General features: G+C 54.5%; 1 protein-coding gene across 2 annotated transcripts in view; it reads left to right on the forward strand.

Annotated features, from left to right (window-relative positions):
* The first annotated feature begins 5,782 nt into the window (after window positions 1-5,782).
* Window positions 5,783-25,880, forward strand: part of UBAC1 (UBA domain containing 1) — a 31,588-nt gene continuing 11,490 nt past the window's right edge. The window contains exons 1-8 of one of the 2 annotated variants that reach the window (XM_074394511.1): window positions 6,066-6,134; window positions 7,819-7,955; window positions 10,711-10,831; window positions 12,340-12,413; window positions 18,643-18,750; window positions 19,857-19,959; window positions 20,198-20,306; window positions 21,013-21,244. In XM_074394511.1, coding sequence (XP_074250612.1) covers window positions 7,917-7,955; window positions 10,711-10,831; window positions 12,340-12,413; window positions 18,643-18,750; window positions 19,857-19,959; window positions 20,198-20,306; window positions 21,013-21,244 — 786 coding nt within the window. In that variant the 5' untranslated portion in view covers window positions 6,066-6,134; window positions 7,819-7,916. Of the gene's footprint in view, window positions 6,135-7,818; window positions 7,956-10,710; window positions 10,832-12,339; window positions 12,414-18,642; window positions 18,751-19,856; window positions 19,960-20,197; window positions 20,307-21,012; window positions 21,245-25,880 lie in introns of both variants that reach the window. The other variant, XM_039461422.2, reaches the window with a different exon arrangement.

Here is a 25,880-nt window from a genome sequence, read left to right on the forward strand (position 1 = left end):
AAGAGAAGATGACACAGAGACAAGAACACGTAGGACAGAGGCAGGGACCGGAGTGACGTGACCACAGGCCGGGGAGTGCCAGGGAAGCTGGGACAGACCCCCGCTCCAGAGCCTCAAAAGGGGCCAGGCCAGCCAGCGCCCTAGCTTAGGACTTCTGGCCTCCAGGCCGAGGAGGACGCGTCTTTCTTGTTTTAAGAACCCTGGTTTGCAGGGCCTTGTTCTGGCAGACCCAGGACCCTCCTCCAGTGGCTGCCCCTTTTTGGGGCTGCTGGAGAGCAGCGGAGGGAGGCCTCGTGGGCAGGGTGGGGGACCATGTCCCGAGAACACTGGGAGGCTCCAGGGACCGGCAACGCAGGGCCTGGTGTTGGCTTTTGCAGTGAGCAGGACGAGTGACTCGATGCTCATCCGCTCCTCTCTGTGGCTGAGTGTTTCCCACTGCTGAGGGTTGAACCAGAGCTGTGTTTTTCAAGCTGGGTTCCCCAGCATACCCATAGGGTCCTGGAACCCCGAATGCCTCAGTGCTGCTCTCCAACCTCCTCCCTCCTGCTGCCTGCAGAACTCTTGGTCATCCTTTACAGCCCATTTCCAGCGCCCCTTTTCTGGGGGTGCTGGCCTGAGTCATCTGGGTCCTCAGAGCTCTGTGCACCCCCCACCCCTGCAGGCCAGTTCCTGCTCCCAGCACAGGCTCTGGCATGGGACCCTGCAGGGTTTGTGGATCAGAAGTGGCAATACCAGGCCCCGAGGTCCTGAACCACTCACACACACGGGCACATATGCACCCATACATACATGCACACTGACGCGCACGCACACACGTGAACACGCACACATTTGCATACATGGTACACATGCATGCACACACAGACACATGCATACATATACATATACACAGTACACACATGCACATGCACACAACACGCCCACACACAGGCGCCCACAAATGCACACACCAGCACACGCCGGTACCCCCCACCACCATCACCTCACCCCTCCAGGCAGGCTGACAGCTCACGTGCACCCTCTAGTGGCTGGCATGAGGCACCACGGCCAGGCTGCTGCTTGTTGAGTTTCGGGTTGGGTCCAGGCCACCTGGGGGTGCACAGGATGAGAGCAGCATACCCCACCTCAGTCACACTTGAAGCCCCCTCTGCCAGGGGACCCTGCTTGGCCTGCCCATCCAGGTGCTGACACCATATTGGGGTTGGGGCTCTGGCCATGTCTGCCCAGCTAGCTAAGTCGAGGCAGGGGTCGAGGAGACCGTGGGCAGGATGGCTGTGTCCTTAGCTGCCACCACCCAGGGTAGCTGCATCTCTGCCAGGGAACTGTCAGCATCACGGCAGGATCCAGGCTGGGTGGGGTGGCCTCACTCCAGACCTCAAGCCAGGACTGGCTCTGCCTCTGCACATGCAGGAAATGTGTTACCTGGGCCCTCGCTGGTTCCCTGCAGGGACTTGGGCAGCTCTGCCCAGACCGAATGAAGCAGGGGGGCTGGGAGGCAGCTCCAGGAGGACGCACCTGGCCTGCCCCTTCCTGAGACCTGCGGGGAGTCCCAAGGGCTGACCCTGCCGCCACCCAGCCTACCCCTGGAGCTGTGGTTGGGGCTGGGGTAGGGTGCCTGGCATGGCCATGGTGGTGGGCTCTCCTGGAGACCCCTCTGCAGCATGGCTTTGGGGCCCAGCCTGGTCTTCCTGGCTACAGAAAGTTCTGAGAGTGCTCCAGAAAGCCATCCATGAATTCCTTTTCTGCCTGAACTGGGTAGAGCTGGGGTCTGTTGCTGCAACTACAAGCCTCCTAGAACTCACCTGGGACCCTGAAGTGGCCCCCTCCCCTACCCTGGGAGCTTGGGGCTCACTCTCCACCACAAGGGGACCTTGTCTACCTTCTTCCTGCTGTATTCTGAGCCTAAAGCGGCACCCAGCACACATTGGCACTAAATAAATACACAATGGAGCAATGCACTGAGGGAGGCCTGCCTGACAGATGCCCGGAAGCAGAGGCTGAGATGGAGTTTGGGGTGCCTGCTGTGCCTTGGGGACTACACCTGTTGGACCGGGCCAGGGAGGCAGCGTTGGGCAGAGGGAGAGGCCGAACCCTCTCAGCCGGGGGGTGGGAACTCGGGGAGGGCTCCCTGCTGGTGGGGCTTTCCACCCTACTCAGCTCCGCCGTGCAGGGAGGGCTGCGACCTCAAAGGTGGCATCTGAGGCTGAAGCTGAGAGCTGGGGGCAGCAGGTCTTCTTTCAGAGGGTACTCTGGGTGTTGTCTCCACGTCCACATCAAAGCCTAACCCTTGTAGAAAGAGAAACAGGGACTCAGAAAGCCACTGCGGCCGGGGCGGTGGCTCATGCCTGAAATCCCAGCACTTTGGGAGGCCAAGGCGGGCAGATCACTTGAGCTCAGGAGTTCGAGACCAATCTTGCCAACATGGGGAAAACCTATCTCTATTAAAAATACAAACAGTAGCTGGGTGTGGGGGTGGTGCCTGTAATCACAGCTACCCAGGAGGCTGAGGCATGAAACTCACTCAAACCCAGGAGGAAGGGAGGGGGGAAGGGGGCAAGGGGGGAGCTGGGGCAGGCACCCCACGAGCACAGCTGGGATCGGCCCAGCCTACCTGGTCAGCAGCACCACCCAGCCAGCTGTGGACTTGTGAGAAGTGACAGAGAGTTGTTGTTTGTTTTAACCGCTGAGTTTCAGGGTGGTTTTGTTATGCAGCATCACTGCTGCCTGCAGATAGCAGATCCTCAGCCAGGCAGAAACCAGATCCGCAGCCAGGCAGGCCCCAGATTCTCAGCCAGGCAGAAACCAGATCAACAGCCAGGCAGAAACCAGATCTGCAGCCAGGCCGGCACCAGATCCTCAGCCAGGAAGGGACCAGATCCTCAGCCAGGCAGAAACCAGATCCTCAGCCAGGCAGAAACCAGATCCACAGCCAGGCAGGCACCAGATCCTCAGCCAGGCAGAAACCAGATCTACAGCCAGGCAGGCACCAGATCCTCAGCCAGGCAGAAACCAGATCCATAGCCAGGCAGGCACCAGATCCTCAGCCAGGCAGGGACCAGATCCTCAGCCAGGCAGAAACCAGATCCACAGCCAGGCAGAAACCAGATCCTCAGCCAGGCAGAAACCAGATCCTAGGCTGGCAGAAACCAGATTTGCAGCCAGGCAGAAACCAGATCCTCAGCCAGGCAGAAACCAGATCCATAGCCAGGCAGGTACCAGATCCTCAGCCAGGCAGAAACCAGATCCATAGCCAGGCAGGTACCAGATCCTCAGCCAGGCAGAAACCAGATCCATAGCCAGGCAGGCACCAGATCCTCAGCCAGGCAGAAACCAGATCTGCAGCCAGGCAGGCTTGAGCCCCAGCCCCTTTCTGGTCCCTGGAGACGCTCACTGAGGTGACACGATATTTCTGGGTCTTCTCTCATGGGCCCCATTTTCTCCTCAATATCTTCCCCCGCTTGGGTTTGACAGCCACACTTTGGAACTACCCTAGGACCATGTTTTTCTGTTTTCTTCATGGGCTCCTCTGCATGTAAAGGGGGTTGGGCAGCCCCTTAGTTCCATCTGCCACTGATGTGCTCATGACTGGCCAGTCTTTTTGTGTTTGTTTTGCTGTTTTGAGACAGGGCCTTGTTCTGCTGCCGAGGCAGGAGTGCAGCCTGGTCCTCCTGGGCTCAGGTGATCCTCCTACCTTGGCCTTCTGAGTAGCTGGGACCACAGGTGTGTACTACCACACTCAGCTAATTTATTTTTTACTTTTTGTAGAGGGACTCGCTATGTGGGCCAGGCCGACTGCCCCATCTTTGTCTCCAGCCCAGGCCTCTCTCCTGAACTTCAGTCCTGTAGGTCCAGCATGCCACCTCCACATGAATGCCCCCTCCACATGAATGCCCCTGCCACATCCAACCCTGAGTCCAAGCTGCTCAACACCTTCCTGGCCAGTGGCTCCTCCTCCTCCTGCCTCCTACTTGAAAGGGTGGCATTGCCCTGCCCTCTGCCACCCACGCTGGAAGTCTTCAAGTCATCCTTGATTTCAATCTTGTGTCTACACCCTCCAATTCTGCTGGCCTCCCCTCCCACAGGCTATTGGAAGCCCCTTGTCCTCTTCCCCTTGTTCCCCATCGCTCCCCTGGAAGGACACCCTGCCCTTTTCCCTGTCCCCTCCACAGTCACCACCGTTCCTTCTGCCACCTGGTCACCCCTTCTGTGGCTCTCACAGCAAAGTTCGAATGCTCTGACCTGGCTCTCCAAGCCCTCTGGCTTCCCCTACTCTCCTCTCTCCACATTGGTGTTCCTTCCCCTCCCCCTCCACCAGCTTCCATGATACTACCACCACCTCCACCAGGGTCTCTGCTTCCTGTGTTAAAAATGCCCCATTCTAGGACTGTATCCTGGTCTCTGATCTTAATCACTACCATATTTTCACTGAGTAGCAGAGGCTCCCACTCATGGCAGGCAATTAGTAAGTTCTGAGCTGGACACATGGAATCTGGACAAGGCTGGAATTATCACAGGAGGAAAACGAGGACATGTGTGCAAAATGGCGTGGAGAGAATAGAAGCCTGCAGTCGAGGGTCAGAGATGCCTCTGCAGTTAGACTGCTGACCTCTGAGAATGGGAACCGTGCCTTATTCGTCTCTGCGAAGTAAAGGTTTTCTAAACGAATGGGGTGAATGAGTACAGATCAGTCAATGCTCGACGTCTAACCTGAACTGAAAAATTCATATTTAGGAACATGGTAAGAAAGATATGCTACTGGGGACTGTTGAGGTAGGTACTGAGATCACAGCCATGGGGTGGGGGGTGCAGGGGGGACAGAGATCAGGCTCAACTCCAAATACCACAAGGGCAAGTGGAAATGTATAGCCAAGGAGCAGGGAGGGGTCAGTGAATGAAAAATTAATAGGAGAAAACATCAGGGGTGAGGGTGGTGCTGGCTAAACTGACCTGACAGGGTTCTTGCTGAGAGGCTGGAGTGATCAAACAGCACCGGGGAGACGGTGGAGGACGAGGAACCTGATCAGACATCGAGGTTGTTGATAAACTCATTTATCAAGGCTCTTTGCTAAAACTGGATTTTACAAGGAAGTGCGCAGATGGTCTAGAAGGTTCTGCCTAAGTTTCACCAAGCAAAGACTCCTTGTTACACTCCACAGAAAATGAGCTCGCCTGGTACAACCTGCACTACAGAGTGGCTTTCCTCCCCTTTGGGTGCTCCGAAAACCTAGGCTTCGCGGGAACAGTGGCTCTCTGACCTGCGTGTGTATCAGACAGACCTAGGCTTGTTAAAGCCAAGTTCTTTGGAAGCCTCCTTTCTACAGCAGTGGAGTCCAAAAGAAACATCACAGCAGCCACGTAGGCAATTTAAAACTTTCCGTCTTAAATAGGTTAAAAGAAACAGGTAAAATTAATTTTAATGACATTTTTACTTAATAGATCCAAAATATTATTTCGACATGTAATCAATATGAAAACATTATCGAGATGTCTTACATTCTTTTTCACCTTTACTTCTTTGGGATCTAGGGTGTATTTTACCTTTAGAGTCCCTGCGGTCCCACGTGGTTAGCGCCCCAGGTGGGAAGCGCCTGCAGGTGCGGGAGAAACCAGGCGGCCAGAGAACTACAACTCCCGGCATGGGCCGGGCACGCCCCGTGACGCACTTTCTTTGTAGCGGCCACAGCGCGCCCCCAGCGGAGCGAGCGAGGCGCTTGCCAGAGAACCACAGCTCCCGGCATGCGCCAGGCGCGCGCCCGTGACGCACATCCGGTGCGGCGGCGACAGCGCGCCCCCGGTGGCTGCGGCGGCGGGAGCGAGGCGACCGCTGGGACCGAGGCGAGTGACGGCGGCCCGGCCGACGGGAGCCAGGGCGGGGCGGTGGCGGCCCAGCGAAGGAGCGCGCGGGCGGCCTGGCTCCGCCCCCGCCCCGCCCTCCCGCCCGGTGACCTTCAGGGGCTCAGGTGGCGGCCTCAGGCCCCTGCGGCGGCGGCGGCGCGATGTTCGTGCAGGAGGAGAAGATCTTCGCGGGCAAGGTGCTGCGGCTGCACATCTGCGCGGCCGACGGCGCCGAGTGGCAGGAGGAGGCCACCGAGGACACCTCGGTGGAGAAGCTCAAGGAGCGCTGCCTGAAGCACGTAAGGCCGCGCCGGGCCGGGACCCGCCCCGGACCCCCAGACTGCGGACCCCACCCCAGTTCCCGACCCGGGGTCCGCCGCCCGGCCGCAGCTCCCAGGCCCTCTTCTCCGGGGGTGGAGGCAGCGCTTCCTGCCCGTTCGCCCAGCTCTCCCCCTTACGGATCCCACACCTCTGGACGCTTGTCCCCGGTGCCAGCCGCCCGGCCGAGCCCTCTGCACGCCAGCCTCTCGGTTAACTCTGTAGCTCTGCAGGGAGGTAGGGGCAGATGGGGAAACTGAGGCCTGGAGAGTGAAGTCGCCGATGGGAGCAGGGCTTCAGGATTTTCCAGCCGTTGTGCCTTTTTGCTGTTGGGGTGAGTTTTTTTCAGCAGCTCCTCTGAGCGCTGAGAGTCAACGCAGGCCCCTTCATTAAGAGGTCCCTTCTCTTCTCCTCTTCCCCTTTCCCGCAGAGCCGGCTGCTTGGAGCGCTTTTCCTGGCTGGCGCAGCCGGCCTTGACTGCGGCCTCTGTGCCCCTTAGCTGGAGTCATTGAAATAGTGCCGCTGCAGGACAAGGCTCTGCGCCCCTGCTTTTCTGCAGAGGTAACATTGGTCAAGAGGGAAGGTCCAGGAAAAGGGTGTCCTCGCTGAGACACTTCTTAGAGTTGATTCACCTGAACTACCCTGTGTATTTAGTTCCTTAGGTTGCTGATTTTGGGAACTAGTTCTCGAGTCTCTAAAGGACTAAGGTCAGCTAAGAAGCCTGTCCGTGTGTCAGACTGACATCCTATCTCTACTTGACATGATCTGAGGGTTGGCAGAATTTAGGTTGAAGGAGGGGGCAGGTTTCTAGCAGCGGCTCCGTGCGATAAGCTGCATATCTATGCGTTGACAGATTGGCTGCCTTAGACGTTAGCTAAGTGTGGCCTCTCAGGATAAGCTTCACTTCTTACCATGGCAACCGCTCACATGGAGGACTTTCGCGTTGCTTTGGTGAGCGTGGTTCTGTGGGGTTCTGGAACTGTTGGAGACAGGCTTGGCAAGCCCCCTTCTGGAACGGTGGCTGTGAGCAACTGGGAGGTGTTGGTCTCAGGGTTCACACCGAGGAGCGGCTGAGCCTCCCAGGCTCAAGGGCAGGTGTGTTTTGGCTGCATTCTTGTTTTTCTTCGGGCCCAGTCTGTGTGGTTTTCCTTTGGGACAGCACTAAGGTCAAGCGCCGGGACCTCCATGGGCATCCAGGCTGTTGGACCAGGCGTTGTTGCTTGTCTAGCACATGTGTTTTTAAAAATCTTCCCTGAGGTGCTGTGTCCTCCCTGAGGCCAGTCCAGAAGCTCCTCGCAGGCTTGGCTGATATCCGCAAGTCCAGGACCAGGCTCAGAGTAGCCCCAGAACAAACTGTGGGTTAGTGGAATAGGCAAAAATATCCTGCTGACCCACACTGCGTGGACGTGGGATGTCGCCCGCGTTGGTGTGGCATTTGCCTAACTCACTGAAGGTACAACGTACATGGCCATCGTGACATTCTTTTATGAAAGGAAATGGGAAATGACAACTGTTTGATCCACAGATACTCCTGAGCACTGGGGCCAGTGAGGCAGCCAGTTCCGTGATGATGCTCACTGTCGGTCCCTGGTATTGTTGAGATGTTCCATTTGGGGTTTTTTGTTATGATCCTGCTTTAAATTGAGATTGTATTCCACTCTGCAGTCTCCACAGGTGTGGAGGATTTTCACACCACAAGAGCCAACGAACTACAGGACTCCAGAGCTGAGCATCAGAAAGGCTCCCCATCGCCACATCGCAGCATGTCCTGCAGGCAGGGCCAGAATGCAGTAGTCAGAAAGGCAGGTCCTCAAGTTGTCTTTGAATGTCTCTCTGGAAGCCGGTCCCTGGATGTCATCCTGCTGCAGGCAGGGAGGCCTGGTGTCTGTCTCAGCTGCGTTCCTCCTCAATGCGTGCTGATGCCCTCGTGATTTTGTCCCTCCTCTCTCCTCTCTGCCTGGAGGGGGATGGCATCGGCTCCCACCCCTGTGCTCACGGCTGTGCCTGCTGAAAGGAGGGTTTATGATAACAACTCTTGCTGTCACCTTTCCCTGTTCTGTTTTGTGCAAATTGGGATCACCGTGGTGGACTCTAGCTTCCATTGCCCTGGCGTGGAGAAGCGGGGCAAGATAACCCACCTTGTACAGCAGGTGGCTAATGAGTAAGAAACTTAAACCTGTGGTGCAGTAGAGTTTTTGGTGTGTGTTGTAAACATTCGTGAAATTCCAGCCTGGCCAAGAAGGCGAAACCCCCATCTCTCCTAAAAATGCAAAAATTAACCGGGCGTGCTGGCAGGCTCCTGTAATCCCAGCTACTTGGGAGGCTGAGGCACAAGAATCACTTGAACCTGGGAAGGGGAGGTTGTAATGAGCGGAGATTGCACCATTGCACTCCAGCCTGGGTGACAGTAAGATCCTGTCTCAAAAGAAAAAAAATGTTTCATGAAATTGCCAAAATAAAATACAGTACTTGCTAGTATGGCTGTTAAATTTTCAATTTCCTAGATCACATGAAGATGGGTCTTCAAATGACAGATTGCATTGGGTACAAGCAGAAACGAAGGCACTATTCTTCCGGGAAGGAGCAGGACGTAGTGGTGGTGGGGGGTGTGGGAGCCTCCTACCCCAGCGGCCTGTGTTGGGGAGGCGCCGGACGTAGTGGGGTGGGATGTGGGAGCCTCCTACCCCAGCGGCCTGCGTTGGGGTTCTTTTGCCACCATACCCCAGCTTCTGCTGAGAACAAAGAAACAGAGTGACTTAGTTGTGCTGGTGCTGGGGACACGTAGCATTCTTTCAGGAATCAGTATGAGAATGATTTTGGAAAATTGCATCCTGTAGTCTGTATTCTGAACTTGACAAATGATCTAGCATGTACCCCCAGTATTTCAGGGAGTAGAACCATTGTCAAATTCAGAGGCAGTCAAGGGACTGTCTGCCCTGTCGTAAATGGCAGGAGCGTGTCTTGCCAGTAGCTGCTCGCCGGCATGTCCCCTTGGCCTTGCCAGCTTTGTGTGAAGGGATGACAGCCTCTGAAGGATGCCATAATCCCTTCTTCAAAACTGTTTTCTGTCTTGAGAGTAATAGAAAATTCAGTTTCTCCTAAAATGCCTGTGTTGAGAGGTGACGTGCTCAGATTTTCTTTTCAGCAAGCAGTTGTGTTGTGTGTGCTGGGTGTTTCTGAGCCCCTGTGGCAGCAGAGGGAGGTGGAAAGGCAGCTGCCAGCAGGGCCTTTGCCCGGCCACCTGAGACATCTGAGGACGGCCTGTCCTGGGATGTGCCCCGGCCCCTCTCCAGGCTGGGCCACGCTCCTGACCCATGGGCTGAGCCCGCTGCCAGGTTTAGAAAGTGCCCAGTGAGGGTTTCATCCTTTCCTGATCTTCAAGGAATTCTACCATCTAACCTCAGGGATCTGTAGGAGCAAGAAAATAGCCTTCCCTCTGCCCAGGCTCTGAGTTCCGAAGGGCTTTCAGGCCAGGCTATGGAAACTGTGGGCATTTTCTGAAGCATAAAAGTGCAGCCTCACTCCTCCCACTCCAGGCTTCCAGCTGCTGGGGAGGCGCCGTAGTTGCGAGGGTGGGCACTGTTGTCTGGTCTGGTGTGGTGTGGCGTGGTGTGGTGTGGTGTGCTGTGTCGGGCCATGTGGTGCTGAGGCAGACAATAGGGTGGAGTTGTGGAGTTCTGGACTTGGGCAGGAACACGCAGGCACATGTGCTGACCTCGGTTCTTCATCACACGGGACCATCAGTGCTTGCCTGGTCTTCACAGAATGGTGAGCGGACACGCATAACCCATGTCCAAAGGAAAGCAGAAAGCCTGCGGTCCGGTGCCACGTGGCTGAGGGGAGGAGCGGGGTCCACCTGCCAGCAGCTGGCCGTGAGGTCTTCGTAATGGCAGGGCTGGAAGGGATCATGGCCATCCGCTTCAGCTTTCTCCTGGAGTTTGCTGTCAGGGGCTGTCAAGATGGCTTCCCAGGTCACCCATGAGTGCTGGTCAGAGGTGGCCGTGGTGTGTGTGAGGGGGTCTCCTCACTGCTGCCCGTGTGTTGCCTCCCCTTCCCTGCCCGGGTGTTGCAGGGTTTCCAGGGCCCTGGTGACTGTGTGCCCATCAGTCCCCTCCAGCCGCCCAGGCCTCAGCATGGCTGTTGCTTAGTGAGCTGGAGCCACGCTGAGAGCAGCCATGCTAAGCACTCTTCTTACCCCGGTTTCGTGCTCTCTGTGAACAGCCTTCTTTCCTGGCTGCCTTTCTGGCCCTTTCGTGTGTCTGTGGAAAAAGGAAGCAATTCTGGTGGCCACGAATTGTCAGTAGGGGGTGGTGTGTCAAGCTGTGAGCTTGCCTCCGGAGTACTCCAGGGGCCGGGGATCAGCCCAGTGGCCCCGGGATCTGGCGCTGCCATGTGTCATTTGGCATCTGCTGTTACCGGGAATTCTTGAATTTCATCCATGCTGTAGTTTCTTAAGAAAACCCAGTAAATTCCTGGTGTGGCTTGGGATGCCAGATCCTATGTTATTAGAATGACGATTTACTGATTTTCTATCTTGAAATATCTGTTTTTCCCCAGTGTGCCCATGGGAGCTTAGAAGATCCCAAAAGTGTAACCCATCATAAATTAATCCACGCTGCCTCAGAGAGGGTGCTGAGTGATGCCAGGACCATCCTGGAGGAGAACATCCAGGATCAAGGTAGGGCTGCGGCGCGCAGGTGGGTGTGGGTGCTGCGCCCGTGGGAGTCAGTATTCTGAGCTGGACAGGAGCGCAAAGCAAGAGCTGCTGAAAGCGTTCTGTTCTTCCTTTATTAAAGAGTTCTATTTTCGAATGTTCGTGAAAAGCAGCAGAAATTGAAATTGAACATGCAGCAGACATTTGAGAAGCCAAATGCGAATTCTGTTTTTGGTTCTGTTTCAAAGCAAAGCCAGAGCCTGGAGACTCCAGGGGCTCTGCAGGTGTTACTCTTGAATTGGACGTGGCTGTGGTGATGGTTGCAGGCATCTTAGGGCGGTGTTAGACGCACACCTCTGTTTAATTGCTATGGTTTTGTGTCTGGAGGCTCTCGAAGAGCAAACCTCAGTTTTGTGTGTATCATTCAAATAATGCCTTTACTTATGGAATTTCTTGAAGTAAGCGATTTTGAAAATCCTGAAAGTATTGCTAACAGATATCCATTGAGATGACCATCAAGCTCAAAGCCAGCACGGGACGGCCACCACCATGGGCTGAGGGTGAGCCGCATCTCAGGTTTTGACTCATGAGGGTTCAGACTTTTTCAGAACTGAGGCGGTTAAAATGAGAGTGCTTTGCAGGATTGTGGTCAATTCTTTGCGCTATTATTGGGGCCATGCTGTGCACGCCTTCCAGGCCATGGGTCCCCTGGGGGTTCTTGCCAGGCCTGGGAGCTCGTACCTCAGTCATGGTCATGCAGACACCATGAAAAAGTGAGGGACGGCTGATGTAGATGCTTAGTTTGGGGGGGGCCAGAGGAACCGCTGCTCTTTTGAGACAGGGTCTCACTGCTGCCCAGGCTGGAGTACAGAGGCACAGTCAGGCTCACTGCTGCCTCGACCTCCTGGGCTCAAGCAGTCCTCCCACCTCAGTCTCCCAAGTAGCTGGGACGACAGGCACGTGCCACCATGTGCAACTATTTTGTGCACTTTCATAGAGACGGGGTCTTGCCGTGTTGTCCAGGCTGGCCTTGAACTCCTGGGCTCAAGTGATCCGCCTGCCTCATCCTCTCAGAGTGCTGGGGTACAGGAGTGAGCCACTGCACCCGGCTGAACTCCTGCTCTTCTTCTTTTTTTTTTTTTTTTTTTTTTTTAAAGACAAAGTCTTGCTCTGTTGCCCAGGCTGGAGTGCAGTGGCGTGACCCCAGCTCACTGCAACCTCTGCCACTGAGGTTCGAGTGATTCTCCTGCCTCTGCCTCCTGAGCAGCTGGGCTTACAGGTGTGCGCCACCGTGCCTAGTTGATTTTAGTATTTTAGACGGGGTTTCACCATGTTGGCCAGGCTGGTCTTGAACTCGTGACCTCAGATGATTTGCCCACCTCGGCCTCAAAGTGTGGGGATTATAGACAGGAGCCGCTGCGCCTGGCCGAAACACGTGCTTTCTGTTCTCAGGGCATCCAGCACCCTTTATGGTATCCTGTGGCTGTGAAACAGTAACCAGTGTGATGGATATGCATGTTGTTTTTTTCTAGATGTCCTATTATTGATAAAAAAGCGTGCTCCAGCACCGCTTCCCAAGATGGCTGATGTCACAGCAGAAGAAAAGGTAAATTTCAAAGTTTGCAGAAGGGGACCTTGATTGGTAGAAGTCTACATTTAAGAATTATGAAGAAGTTCTCTTTGCTCGTTGTTCACCAGCCCACACATTCGCCATTTACAGTAGATGTGGATGGAGGGGTTCTTGCTCCTGGAGGAGCCTGTTTAGTCCATGTCAGTCCTTGTCCCTGCTCATGGGACCAGCACAGAAAACCTGCCTCTGAGTTTTCTGAGACAGAGAGGAGAGTCGGGGCATGTCCTTTGTGACGGTTCTTTCCCTTGCTGCTGTCCGCCTTCACCTGCGGGTGCTCCTGTCCCTCCTGAAGCAGCCGAGTCAGCCCTGACAGGACTAGAAAGTTGGTAACCAGCCGCCATACAGAATAAGGGATGTGCATGCAGAGAGCGGCGGGCGAGGGGGCGCGCTCACATGCTCCACTTGCACCACGCGGGCTCAGCATCCCCATCCGAAAATCTGCATGCGGAAATGCACCGAGTACCGAAATGACACTCAGTGGAAATGCTTGTGTGTGCTTTGGGGTTTATTATTTGGAATGTACATATTCCCAAATCTGAAAAAAACCCGAAGTCTGAAATAGTTCTGGTCCCCAGCACTTCAGATGGGGGATACGCAATGTGTACTCATAATACTAAGAGATGCTGAGTTTTGCCTGTCTTGTCTGTTTCTTGCAAAACAACTGGATGTCCTTGGAGTTAATTCCCATGTTACTGATTCACAGTCTGTGCCTTCCACGTATCGCGTGTGCCTTAGGAAACTGTGAAGCGTGTTGCTTGCTGGCTGCCCAGAAGCCCATGCTTTGGAAAGCTCCCTGAGCAAAGGAAGACGTGTCCTGTGAGTGGTGTCTTTGAGTCACCGGCTGGCGCCGAGCCCATGCGGAGAATGGAGTCTGCCGTCTAGAAGGGCAGCCACTTGCCTCTGCTGTCTTTTCATTACTCATCCTGAGGGTAGAGTTTCTCATTTGTGCTTTGAGAGGCTAAGGAGAGCATTCACCCCAGTGAAAGGGTGGGCCAGACTCTTCTGGGCAGGGCCCAGGCCTGGTAGTGCATAATCTATTTTCGGGTTTCATCTGGGACCATGGGTCCCCAGGAAGAGCGCCCTGGGCTTGGGTCCCCGCCTTATCTTCAGCCACACTTGGCACATGTGAGTGACACACAGGCTGCTGCTCCACCGTCTGCATGGACAGATCTGGGCATGCCTCCGCCTGCTGTCCCGAGTCAGGCCTGTTTCTGGGAACTGCCGCAGGCACTCACAGTTCTCAGATTACAGTTTGACGGTTGGTGTTCAGACTACAGGCTCGTAACTCCTAAATGGCAGGTCTGACCATCCGGCCATTGCCCCGCAGCCTCCTGAATGGGTAGCTTGGAGCTCACTTGAGGAGCTTACCTTTTCTTTTCAAATATTTGCAAGCTGAAACATTGTAAGACGTTAATTGATATTTTTTGAATTAATTTTTAATTTTGTTTTTGTTTTGGCGACAGGATCTCAGTCTTGCCCAGGCTACAGTGCCATGGTGCAGTCATGACTCACCTCCCGAGTAGCTGGGACCACAGGTGTGTGCCACCACACCCTGCTCATTTTTGTATTTATGAATTAATTTTTAAGTCAAAGTAACATGTCTCTAAAAGCTCAAATAATAGTACAGATCTTTTAATTAAAAGGTGGCCCACGCCTGTAGTCCCAACACTTTGGGAGGCTGAGGTGGGAGGATCACGTTGAGCCCAGGAATTTGAGACCAGCGTGGGAAGCGTGATGAAACCCTGTCTCTAAAAAAATATATAAAATATAAAAAATTAGCTGGGCGTGTTGGCAAAGCCAGGCCCACACCAAGCTGGAGTGCAGCGGTACGATCTTACCTCACTGCAGCCTCTGCCTGCCGGGCTTAAGCCATCCTTCTGCCTCAGCCCCAGGAGTAGAGTAGCTGACACTGTAAGTGCACACCACCACGCCTGACTAATTTTTGTATTTTTTGTAGACGTGGGGTCTTGCCATGTTGCTCAGGCTGGTCTTGAACTCCTGGGCTCAGATGATCTGCTCACCTTGGCATCCCAAAGTGTTGGGATTACGGGCATGAGCCTGCATGCTTGGCTTAACCGATCATAACTCTTGTTATCTCTAATAATTCTCAGCTGCACACCGTAGCTCATGCCTGTAATCCCAGCACTTTGGGAGGCTGAGGCCGGGAGATCATGAGGTCAGGAGATCGAGACCATCTGGCCAACATGCCGAAACCCTGTCTCTACTAAACTACAAAAAATTGATTGGGCATGGTGGTGTGTGCCTTGTAGTCGCAGCTGCTTGGGAGGTGGGGAATTTCTTGAACCTGGGAGGCAGAGGTGGCAGTGAGTCAAGATCGCCCCACTGCACTCCAGCCTGGCGACAGAGCGAGACTCCGTATCAAAACAACAACAGCAAAACCAATTCTCTTCCAGATTTGTAAATAGTATACGTATATCGTCATTCCTTGAATCAACTTTAGTCTCTATTGACGTCTTAATGGAGAGGATACAGTGCCTCCCTCCCTCCTCCCTTGAAGGTTAGATGGGAATTTTTGTTGAAGAGCTCAGGGTTTTTGTTACTATTATAACTGAAGTGTAGCTTTCAGCTGTGAGCGGAACATGTTGAAATTATCCATCCTGCTCACACAGCTTTGTTTGTCCTGGAATTCATACTCGCCTCATCTTTTCGTTTGCTTGTTGAGTTTCTCATAGGCTTATTGCTGATTTTTTCATGCTCTTCTACAGAGCTGATAAAGCTTCTGGAAACATGGTCACAGAAGTGAGGTCGCCGGGGTGCTCCATTTCTTGGGGCGCTGTCCCTCCAGATTCCTCTGGCCCATGCTCTGTCTGAGTCGCTGCCTTTCAGGCAGCCTGGCTTTCCTTCCTCTCTCCTAGGTTAGAATTTGCTATCCGTGTAAGTTTTCTGTTGCCATCTAACAAATCGCCAGAAACGTATCTGCTTAAAACAGCACTTGTGGGCCGGGCACGGTGGCTCATACTTGTAATCCCAGCACTTTGGGAGGCTGAGGCGGGTGGATCACGTGGTCAGGAGTTGAAGACCAGACTGGCCAACATGGTGAAACCCCGTCTCCACTAAAAAAATACAAAAATTAGCTGGGCATGGTGGCTCGTGCCTGTAATCCCAGCTACTTGTGAGTCTGAGGTAGGAGAATTGCTTGAACCGGGACCCGGGAGGTGGAAGTTGCGGTAAGCCGAGACCACGCCACTGCACTCCAGCCCGGGCTACAGAGCGAGACCCCATCTCAAACACCAGTGACACCAAACCAGCACTCGTGTTGTAGCTGGCATTTCTGTAGGGCGGAAGTCTGCGGGGGGAGCTCAGCGGGTTCCTGTGCTCAGGGTCTTGAGCTGAAATCAGGGTGTCGAAGGGCTGCGTTCCTTTCCGAGGCTCTGGGAAAGAGTCCGCTTCCAAGGTCTGCCGGCGGTCGGCAGAGTCCAGTTCCAACCCATTTTCTTCTCGGGGCTTGGGTGCAGCCCGCATTCCTTCCCACATGGCCTCCTCCTCCTTCACAGCCAGCAACAGGATTTCTTAAGTGTTGAATTTCTTTCCAGAAAGAGACCCATCCCTTTTAAGGGCCTGCCTGACTAGGTGAGGCTCACAAAGCGTCATGCTCTTTCCCCAAAGTCGGCTGTGCTACGTGACATAACCTGACCCCACAGCGGACCAGGTCCTGCTCACGCTCTGTGGTCATGTGCAGGTGAGTGCCAGGCCTGCCACAGGACCAGGTGTCTTGTTCTCGACCTGTCCCTTGGTGACTCCTTCTAGTGCCCGGGAGGAGAACCAGCTGGCCTCGCATTCCAGCGCCGGAGCTGTGGAGGCGGTGCCAGGCGTGTGCAGTACTCCAGGCTCTGAGCTGCGCCTCCCTACGCCAGCTGCCTCCCTTCCTGTACTCCTTCTGGAACCTTCTGCCATCTGGTGTGCTTTACTTTTCTGGAATATTCCATGGTGTCCTGCTGCAGGTCCTTTTCTCTTCGCTATGCCCGGCACATTAACTGGAGATTCAGATGTCTGAGTTCCAGCAAATTTAATTCTGGAAAAGTTCTGAATTGGTTTTTTCATCTCCTTGTTTTCTTTTCTCTTTCTGTAACTCTTTTTGTTTTTTTAAAGACAGAGTCTCGCTCTGTTGCCCAGGCTGGAGTGCATCTTTCTGTAACTCTTACGGGTTGGCTGGTGGGCCTGTTTTCTGAGGGATTCTTTGACTTTATCTTCCAAGCATTCTGTAGCCTTTTTGACCTGGCTGTAACATATTTAAATTCCTCGGCGGCTTCTCCTCGGCTCACGTCTTCTAGCGCTCAGGTGTGTTCCTCATGGCCTGCAGGCCATGTGTCCTGGCTCACAGACGCTCTCCTCTTCCCTGCTGGCTCCTCCTTTGTGTTCCTTTCTGTTCCTGATTTTTGTTTGTTTGAGAGTGACACCCCCAGCACCATCGACAGCAGCAGGGGCGTGGGGGCAGGGACAGGGAAACCCAGCAGCAGGGCTGCAGGCCACTCTGTTACTCACCCAGGCTTTAGTGCAGGCAGTGGCGCGATCTCAGCTCACTACAACCTCCACCTCCCAGGTTCAAGCGATTCTCCTGCCTCAGCCTCCCAGGTAGCTGGCAGCCATCAGCAGGGGCTCCTCTCAGGACCTGTGTGCAGCCCGGATTCCTTCCCACACAGCCTTCTCCTTCAGAGCCAGCAACAGGATTTCTTAACTGCTGAATCTCTCCAGAAAGAGACCCATCCCTTTTAAGGGATTACGGGTGTGCATTGCCACACCTGGCTTATCTTGTATTTTTAGTAGAGATGGGGTTTCACCATGTTGGCCAGGCTGGTCTGGAACTCTTGACCTCAAGTGATTCACCCACCTTGGCCTCCCAAAGTGCTGGGATTACAGGTGCGCACCATTATGCCCAACCTGTTCCTGTTCTCATCTGGATTTTTGTCTTTCATGCTGGAAACTTTCCTTAAACATCTGGCTGGCTGTCCATGGCTGAACGCCACCTTCCAGAGGATCTGGATCTTGTTAGCAGTGCTCTGGGACTGGGTGCTGCCCTGTGGGTGCAGACCCTGCCATTTTGTCCCCTCCCACCTCATGACTGTCTCTGTCCTGTACCCCTGCTGCTGGGCCTCCCTGTCCCTGCCCCTCACCGCTGCTGCTGGTCTCCCTGCCCCTCACCGCTGCTGCTGGTCTCCCTGTCCCTCACCCCTGCTGCTGGGCCTCCCTGTCCCTGCCCCTCACTGCTGCTGCTGGTCTCCCTGTCCCTGTCCCTCACCCCTGCTGCTGGTCTCCCTGTCCCTGCCCCTCACTCCTGCTGCTGGTCTCCCTGTCCCTGTCCCTCACCCCTGCTGTTGGGCGTCCCTGTCCCTGTCCCTCACCCCTGCTGCTGGTCTCCCTGTCCCTGCCCCTCACCCCTGCTGCTGGTCTCACTGTCCCTCACCCCTGCTGCTGGTCTCCCCGTCCCTGACCCACGGCCCGGCTGCTGTCGATGGTGCTGGGGGTGCCACTTTCCCTCTCATGAGCCTAGGGCTCTTGGCTCGGCATCTCAAGCCCAGCTCTCTGGGAGTTGCCAGCAGGGCTGGGTGGCAGGGAAGTGTAGGGCAGGGTGGCAGGGGATGGAGCACTAGCTCCTGAGGCTCGCTCCCTGTCCCTTGCCACCGATGCAGTTGTAGGAGGCTGGAACGGTGTTGCGTCCGTGCTCTGCTCTTGACCTGAGCCTTTGCAGCTCTGCTGGTCCCTCCGTGCTTGGCCGTCGTTAGAATGTGCTGTCACTCTTCCGGCTCTCTTCCGCTCCCATCGTTGTTCTTGCGAGTTTCTGTCGCCATTACTGCGCATGAGGAGCTTCCAGAAGGAGCAGAGATGAGTTCGCAGTTTTGGCCTCAGGGCTGAGTTGCGGGCCGGGTGGTTCCTCTGGAGTCGCTTCCCTCGCCGCAGCCCTGTGTGACGGTTGTTCTGCGGCCCTGGCTCCCGCTCTGCCCCTCACCCACTGCTTCACTCTCATTGACAGCAGAGCAGTTACGTCCTTGGCATCACAGCTCGTCTGCTGTCCCGGGGCCTTGCCCAGAACTCTCCAGGCTCTCCCAGCTCATCAAGGAGTTTACATCTCTGGCTCCTAAAGGAGACGGAGTCTTTCCTGGGCAGAACTCTGCCAACCCAGTTTTCATCATCTTGCCCTTTCTGCTTTTACATTTATATCTGACTTTCCGGTTGCTTTTCTGTGTAGAAAAAACAAGACCAGAAAGCTCCAGATAAAGATGCCATCCTCCGGGCCACTGCCAACCTGCCCTCCCACAACATGGACCGAGCCGTGGTTCAGACCAACATGAGAGATGTGAGTGTCGGCCCAGAGCGGCAGGGGGTCCCCGTGGGGCGGGGCAGCAAGAGCCGATCCCCTAGATGTCTTTGGGGAAGCCGGTGAGGGCTCTACAGGACTGTACTACTTTGCATGTTTTCTGTAAATCGAAAATGATCTCTAAGTAAGAAGTTGGAAAGCCATCTGAAGGCAGGACCAAAAAGATAGATGCCCCTGGGAGAACCTCAGTCCGGCCCTGAGTTCGGCAAAACTCTTAGAAATCTGAACCCGTGAGTTATTTTGGATCAGAACGTTCTAAGTTAAAAAAGAAAAGTGTTTGCAGTGCTCACGTGGGTGCCCAGTAGGCAGGGCGGGCGTGAGCTGTGCCAGGGTAGGAGGACTGCTGGCTTCCAACTTCATCTGATGCCAGTCCGACCTAAGGGCACTGCCCTGAGCACTGGTTCGTTTTAGGAGTGAACTTCTTGGGGTCTCTTCCAGAGGGTTCCATGCTGACCAGGGCACGGTGGCTTTTCCCCAGTGGCCAGCGTGTGTTTCTCCCATCTTGTGTGTGTCTAGCTCAGAGGTATTTCTCTAGTGTGGTGTCCACACCAAGGCTCACGCTTGTGTGAGAGAAGGGATGGCTGACCCCCGACTTCTAGGCCCCGTAGTCAGGAGCTGTCCTGGAGGGCGTCTCTCGTCCGTCCCAGCACTCCTCCTGTGGGGGGAGGACAGTGACGGGCCGCTGCAGAGGCTGAGGGGCAGCCACACCTCCGCTGAGGGCTGGCAGAGTCGCGGCTGTGGAGCCTCAGATCAGTCTGTGTTCTTCAGTGAAGCCGAGAGGGGGCTTCAGCTTGCCCCACACCCGCGCCAGCTGGGCCAGTGGTTTCCTCACTGGCTCAGGCTGAGCATCAGGCCAGCGCTGAGTGACCGTCACCAGGCGTTCCTCTCCCTTTCTGCTGGCTTCATGGGAGGCTGTTGGCCCTGCTGATCCCCCGCGTTGTCCTCAGCTGATCCTGCTGTCTTGCCAGAAGGCAGTGTCATCTCTGCCGTCAGAATCAGAGTTCCAGGACAGGGGAGCAAGTCATGCATCCAGTACATCCAAGCAGGTGTGCTGCACAGTTAAACTGATCTTTTTTTCACCACAGTTCCAGACAGAACTCCGGAAGATACTGGTGTCTCTCATCGACGTGGCGCAGAAGCTGTTAGCGCTGAACCCGGATGCGGTGGAATTGTTTAAGAAGGCGAATGGTATGAGCCAACCCCGGTGACAGCAGGTGCTTCATTCTCGCTGGAGAATTCTCTGTGGAGCCTCCATGCTGATGAGGGCCTGGGGGCTGCCTCACTGCTATCCATACGCCTGAGGGTGGGCGGGCAGGTCGAGCTCAGATACCGGGAGGTCTCAAGATAATTGCTGGAAGTGTTTGTGCTCAAATAAGGCCCCTGAGCCCAAGGCTGCAGCCCTCATGACCCTGTCATCTCCCCTCAGCGATGCTGGACGAGGATGAGGATGAGCGTGTGGACGAGGCTGCCCTGCGGCAGCTCACGGAGATGGGCTTTCCCGAGACCAGAGCTACCAAGGCCCTTCAACTGAACCAGTGCGTGGGAGTCACCCCTGCCCTTGCCGAGACACGTGGGGCCTGGTCTTGTGGGACTCTCCCTGCGGGTGACGTCCTCCCACCCTAAACTCTCTGTTTGGTGGAATCATTTCTAATATGTATGGGGTTTTGAAGAGGTTTCTTAAATGTGTGCCTCCAAAGTGTTTTTGGGGTGCATGTGAGAGAACAGTCGTTCTGTGAATTCTCTTTGGGCCATTGTATGAGAACTCCAGGTGAAGCCTCTAACAGTCTTCTTTGGGTTCCCGCGTGAGTCACCTGCCCTGCCTCTGTGTTCAGATCTAAAATGAGTCATCTGTAAGCCCGGGGCAGCCATACCTAAGCTCTCAGCAGAGACCTCTGGGTCCGCTTGCCTCTCCTTAGAAATGGGCTTCTGTTTCTGCCCAGGGTCTCAAAGTAGTTTCAGGCAAGGACCCGAGCTGCAGCTGCACCTGTGTTCATGCAGGTTCTCACCATAAGGGTCAGCGGCTGATGCTGGAGAAGTCACTTCCATAGCAGAGGCTCTTGCTGGGAATGGACGGGGGGCAAAGGCCCTGCTCCGTTAGGCTGGGGGTGTTGGAAAGAAGACAGGAGAGGAGAGGAGGGGAGGGCAGGGGAGGTGAAGAAGGTCCTGTCCAATTCCTGGGAGTGGACAGGAGGGGAAGGTCCGTTAGGCTGGGGGTGTTGGAAAGAGTCTCTTGCCTTGCAGCATGTCGGTGCCTCAGGCCATGGAGTGGCTCATCGAACACGCAGAAGACCCGACCATAGACACGCCTCTTCCAGGCCAAGCTCCCTCAGGGGCCGAGGGGGCTGCAGCAGCCGCAGCAGCCACCTCCGAGGCCACTGCAGGCACCAGCAGCACCGACGAGGAGGCCAGAGATGAGCTCACGGAAATCTTCAAGAAGATCCGGAGGAAAAGGGAGTTTCGGGCTGATGCTCGGGTATGTGTTACTAGACCTGTTGCCAGGCAGAGTCGCTGTGTCTTCCCTTGAGGTCGCACCGTGTAAAGGAGACTGGGGCTGTGAGGCTGACCTTGGGCTGAGCTGACTCTTGTCGCAGGAGAGACGGAAGCTGGGGAAGGCGTTTACAGGCGGGCCCGGGGTCTGTGGCCTGAGTTCCTGAGCATGCCTGTGCGTCATCCTCGCTCGAATCCGGACGGCCCCGGCCCAGCGTCCTCCGCGTCGCCATATTTGTCACCGTTTGAAAACCTCGCCGTTTTACAGTTCCTGTGGGCCACACGCCGTACCTGTTCGGCAGCCTCTCTGTGGGGGGTGCCCTGCCCAGAGACCAGAGGCTCATTTGCCGTGGGGTTGCCCGTGAGCGAGGGGCAGCTCAAGCCCTCCAGCCGGTGCCGTCTGCAGAGGGCTGAAGGGTCCCTTTGCCTGTGCATGTGGACCTTCCTCGCTGGCACCTTGTGGTTGACGTCACCGAGTCTCCCTGTTCTTCGATTCGAGTTTACTTCCTCCTTTGAGGTTCTGTCCCACGAGCTTAGATGGTAGATCCGCTCCCTCAGGCGTTTCCGTCTGTAGGCTCTCCTCATCTCAGTGGCCCCACCTTCGGGGCTTGTGTTTCCCATGGAGTTCCAAGTGGCTAGGCTGTAGACATCCACCTGGGGCGATTCCGAGTTGCTTCCGCTGGTTTTGCGTGCGGCCCTGCCCCCCACGGCCTGCAGTGCAACCCCTGGCTTCCCAGCTCAGGTCTTCCCTGCACAGGGTCCGTGGAGACAAATGGTTTTCTTTCTTTTAAAATGTAATTTAATTTAAGTTCCGGGATACACGTGCAGGACGTGCAGGTTTGTTACACAGGGAAGTTTGTGCCGTGGCGGATGGCTGCACCTGTCAAGCTGTCACCTAGGTATCAAGACCAGGGTGCATTAGCTATTCACCCTGATGCTCTCCCTCCCCAGCCCCTGACAGGCCCCACTGTGTGCTGTTCCCCTCCCTGAGTTCTCATTTTTCAGCTCCACCTGAATACGTGAGGTGTTTGGTTTTCCGTTCCTCTGTTAGTTTGCTGAGGATGGCTCTCGTTCCTTTTTATGGCTGAATAGTATTCCATGGTGTCCACATTTTCTTGATCCTGTCTGTCTGGTGTCTTTCCTTATCCATGGGCATTTGGGTTGATTCTATGTCTTTGCTGTAGTGACTAGTGCTGCAGTGAACATACGTGTGCATGTATCTTTATAATAGAATGATTTCTATTCCTGTGGGTATATACCCAGTAATGGAATTGCAGGGTCAAATGGTATTTCTGTTTCTATGTCTCTGAGGAATCACCGCATGCCACAGTGTCTTCCATAGGGGTTGAACTAATTTGCATTCCCGCCAACTGTGTAGAAGCGTTCCTGTTTCTCCACAGCCTCACCAGCATCTGTTGCTTCTTGACTTTTTAATCACCATTCTGACTGGCGTGAGATGGTATCTCATTGTGGTTTTGATTTGCATTTTTCTAATGATCAGCGATGTTGAATTTTGCTCTGTCGCCCAGGCTGGAGTGCAGTGGCGTGGGCTCAGTGCAGGCTCCATCTCCCAGGTTCAGTTGATTCTCCTGCCTCAGCCTCCCAAGTACCTGGGACTACAGGCACACACCACCATGCCCAGCTAATTTTTGTATCTTTAGTTGAGACGTGGTTTCCCATGCTGGCCAGGCCGCTCTCCAACTCCTGACCTCAAGTGATCTGCCTGCCTCTGCCTCCCAAAGTGCTGGGATAATAGGCACGAGCCACTGTGCCCGGCCAGGTGTCTTCTTTTGAGAAGTGTCTGGTATGTCCTTTGCCCACTTTTTATTGGGGTTGGTAGTTCCTTGTAAATGTGTTTGTTCCGTGTAGGTCTGGGTATTAGCCCTGTGTCAGATGGCCGGATGGCAGAAGTGTTCTCCCGTTCTGCGGGTTGTCTGCTCACTCGGAGGGTCGTTCTTTGCTGTGCAGAAGCTCTTCAGTTAGATCCCGTTGAGACAAATGCTTTTCTAGACCGTCTTCTCTTTTCAGGGTCCTGGTTTTGAGCGAGGGTCTCAGTTCCCACTTCCTACCTCCCATGGGCCCAGGGTGCACGTTCTGTGTGTGGACATCAGATCCTACCCTCCCGGGGCAGCCCTACTCACACCCTCTCACAGGGCTAGCTTTCTGTCTGTTCCTTCTTGGTTTTTATCACTTGTAGATATCCCTTTCTTGTGAGTTTAGTTGCACATTTAAAAGTTTCGTTTCATCTTTTTTTTTCTTTTGAGACTGAGTTTCACTCTGTCACCCAGGCTGCAGTGCAGTGGCACAGTCATGGCTCACCGCAGCCGTGACCTCTTCGGCTCAAATGATCCTCGTGGCTACCTCAGTCTCCTGAGTAGCTCTTGCAGGTATGCACCACCACACCAGACTAATTTGTTAATTTTAAAAATTGTATACAGATAGAGATCTCCCTGTGTTGCCCAGGCTGGTCCTGAATTCCTGGCCTCAAGTGGTCCTCCTGCCTTGCGCTCCCAAAGTGCTGGAATTATAGGCGTGAGCCAGTGTGTCCCGCCTAAAAGCATTTTTGCTTTATTTTCGTCTAGCGTTTCTAGGTGTAGCAAGAAGTTTGTCTCGCTGTCCTTGACTCCCAGGGAGCCAAGTTCACATGTGATCCTGGAAGCCTGTCTGGGCGGAGCGGCCGCTCTCCAGCTGGTCCTTCGTGCTCTGAGGTTGGACTTGGCACGCTCCTGTGTTGTGGTTCTGCATGGGCTCTGAGAGGTTGTTACCCATATTCTTTCTTGGCATCTTAAGCCTTTTTGTTAAATACAGATGCTCATTCTTAACAATTTTAATGTGCTCATTTTCCCAAGATCTTCCTCATTGCCGTTCCTTCTGGTCGTCTCTCTGTGTCAGAACGTTCCATAGAATGTCTTCTTTGATGACAGTCATTCAAGGTGGTCCGGGCTTGAGGGGCCAGCATGTCAGCCCTTCTACCCTTCATCTTCTTTCCAAGTTGTGAGATCAGGCAGTGGTCAGGCAGGGATCGAGAAACTAGCTTAGTTAGCGGGAAAGGGTTGGAGAGCTCTGACTTGAGGCCAGACAGCCTTCCCGCTGCCCCTCCCCCCAGCGGCAGACAGAGTACGTACCTGCTGTCCAGGGGCAGAGCTGGCAGGGCCCCAGAGTGCAAAGCCCCTCTCCCAAAGCTGCCCAAGTCTTTGCCCCATGACCTGGGAGGCAGGGCGGAGCTGGCAGGTGTTGCCTCAGGATTGCTGGGGATCGTTTCCCGGGCTGAGGTAGAAACGAGGGCGAGGGCTTCCTGTTTTTGAAGTCGGTAGATTCCAGGCTATTTTTTATGACTTTGATATCAAAATATTGATTGTATGGTGGGTTCCTCTTCCAGAGTTCATTCATTGTTGGAGCTCCTGGACTTAGGGTGTGGCTCAGGAAGGCAAGTGCGATGGGCCATGAGTAGAAGATGCAGAGTTGTTTTTTATTTTTATTTTTTAGATGGAGTTTCGCTGTTGTTACCCAGGCTGGAGTGCAATGGCACGATCTCGGCTCACCACAACCTCCGCCTCCTGGGTTCAAGCAATTCTCCTGCCTCAGCCTCCCGAGTCGCTGGGACTACAGGCGTGCACCACCACGCCCGGCTAATTTTTGTATTTTTAGTACAGACGGGGTTTCACCTTGTTGACCAAGATGGGGTCTCGATCTCTTGACCTTGTGATCCACCCGCCTCGGCCTCCCAAAGTGCTGGGATTATAGGCGTGAGCCACTGCGCCTGGCGAAGATGCAGAGTTGTTTTCTTTTTGAGACGGAGTCTCGCTCTGTCACCCAGGCTGCAGTGCCGTGGAGCTGTCTCCGCTCACTGCAACCTCCCAACTGCCGGGTTCCAGTGATTCTCCTGCCTCAGTCTCCCAAGTAGCTGGGATTACAGGTGTGTGCCACCATGCCCAGCTAATTTTTGTATTTTTAGTAGAGATAGCATTTCCCCACTTTGGCCAGGCAGGTCTTGAATTCCTGACCTCAAGTGATCCACCTGCCTCAGCCTCCCAAGGTGCTGGCGTTGCACGCATGAGCCACTGCACCTGGCTGGGACTTTTGAACTGACCATGCGCAAATTTATCTTCAGCCAGCATCCTTCCTGAGCTCTACCCATAGCTGAAGTCTTGTTCTACTCGGTTCCCTTTGAAGCATCTGACAGTGAGTTCAGACTGGCTGTGGATGCGCACGGTCTGTGGGGTGCGTTGCTGCATGAAATCAGCCCGGGGGCTGCTGGGAGTTCTGTGGGGCCAGCACCCTGGGACCAGCTCACAGTGGCCGGAAAACTGCCAAAGAGAGAGAGGACTCTGGGGGCTTCAAGAGGGTCGGGGGGCTGACCTTGCAGGGATTAGGAGTGGCCCTTGAAATGTTGATGAAGCCTTCATTTTATTCTATTTTTTTAAAATGGACCCCTTTAAACATTGTGTTATAAATCTCCAGGGTAAAGGGTGTATTATCTTGTTACATGATTTCTGTCCAGAAAATGTATGTCCTTCCCCCAGAATGAGTTAGCCTGTGTTTAGTTGTAGTTTAAGTTTTGTTCAGTAGTAAAAGTTAAAAAATTAGTGTTAAGATTTTCTAAGATAAAAATCTGAATAAAA

Source organism: Saimiri boliviensis, chromosome 2 (genome assembly GCF_048565385.1).
Source record: "Saimiri boliviensis isolate mSaiBol1 chromosome 2, mSaiBol1.pri, whole genome shotgun sequence".
In the NCBI taxonomy this organism is placed as follows: Eukaryota; Metazoa; Chordata; class Mammalia; order Primates; family Cebidae; genus Saimiri; species Saimiri boliviensis.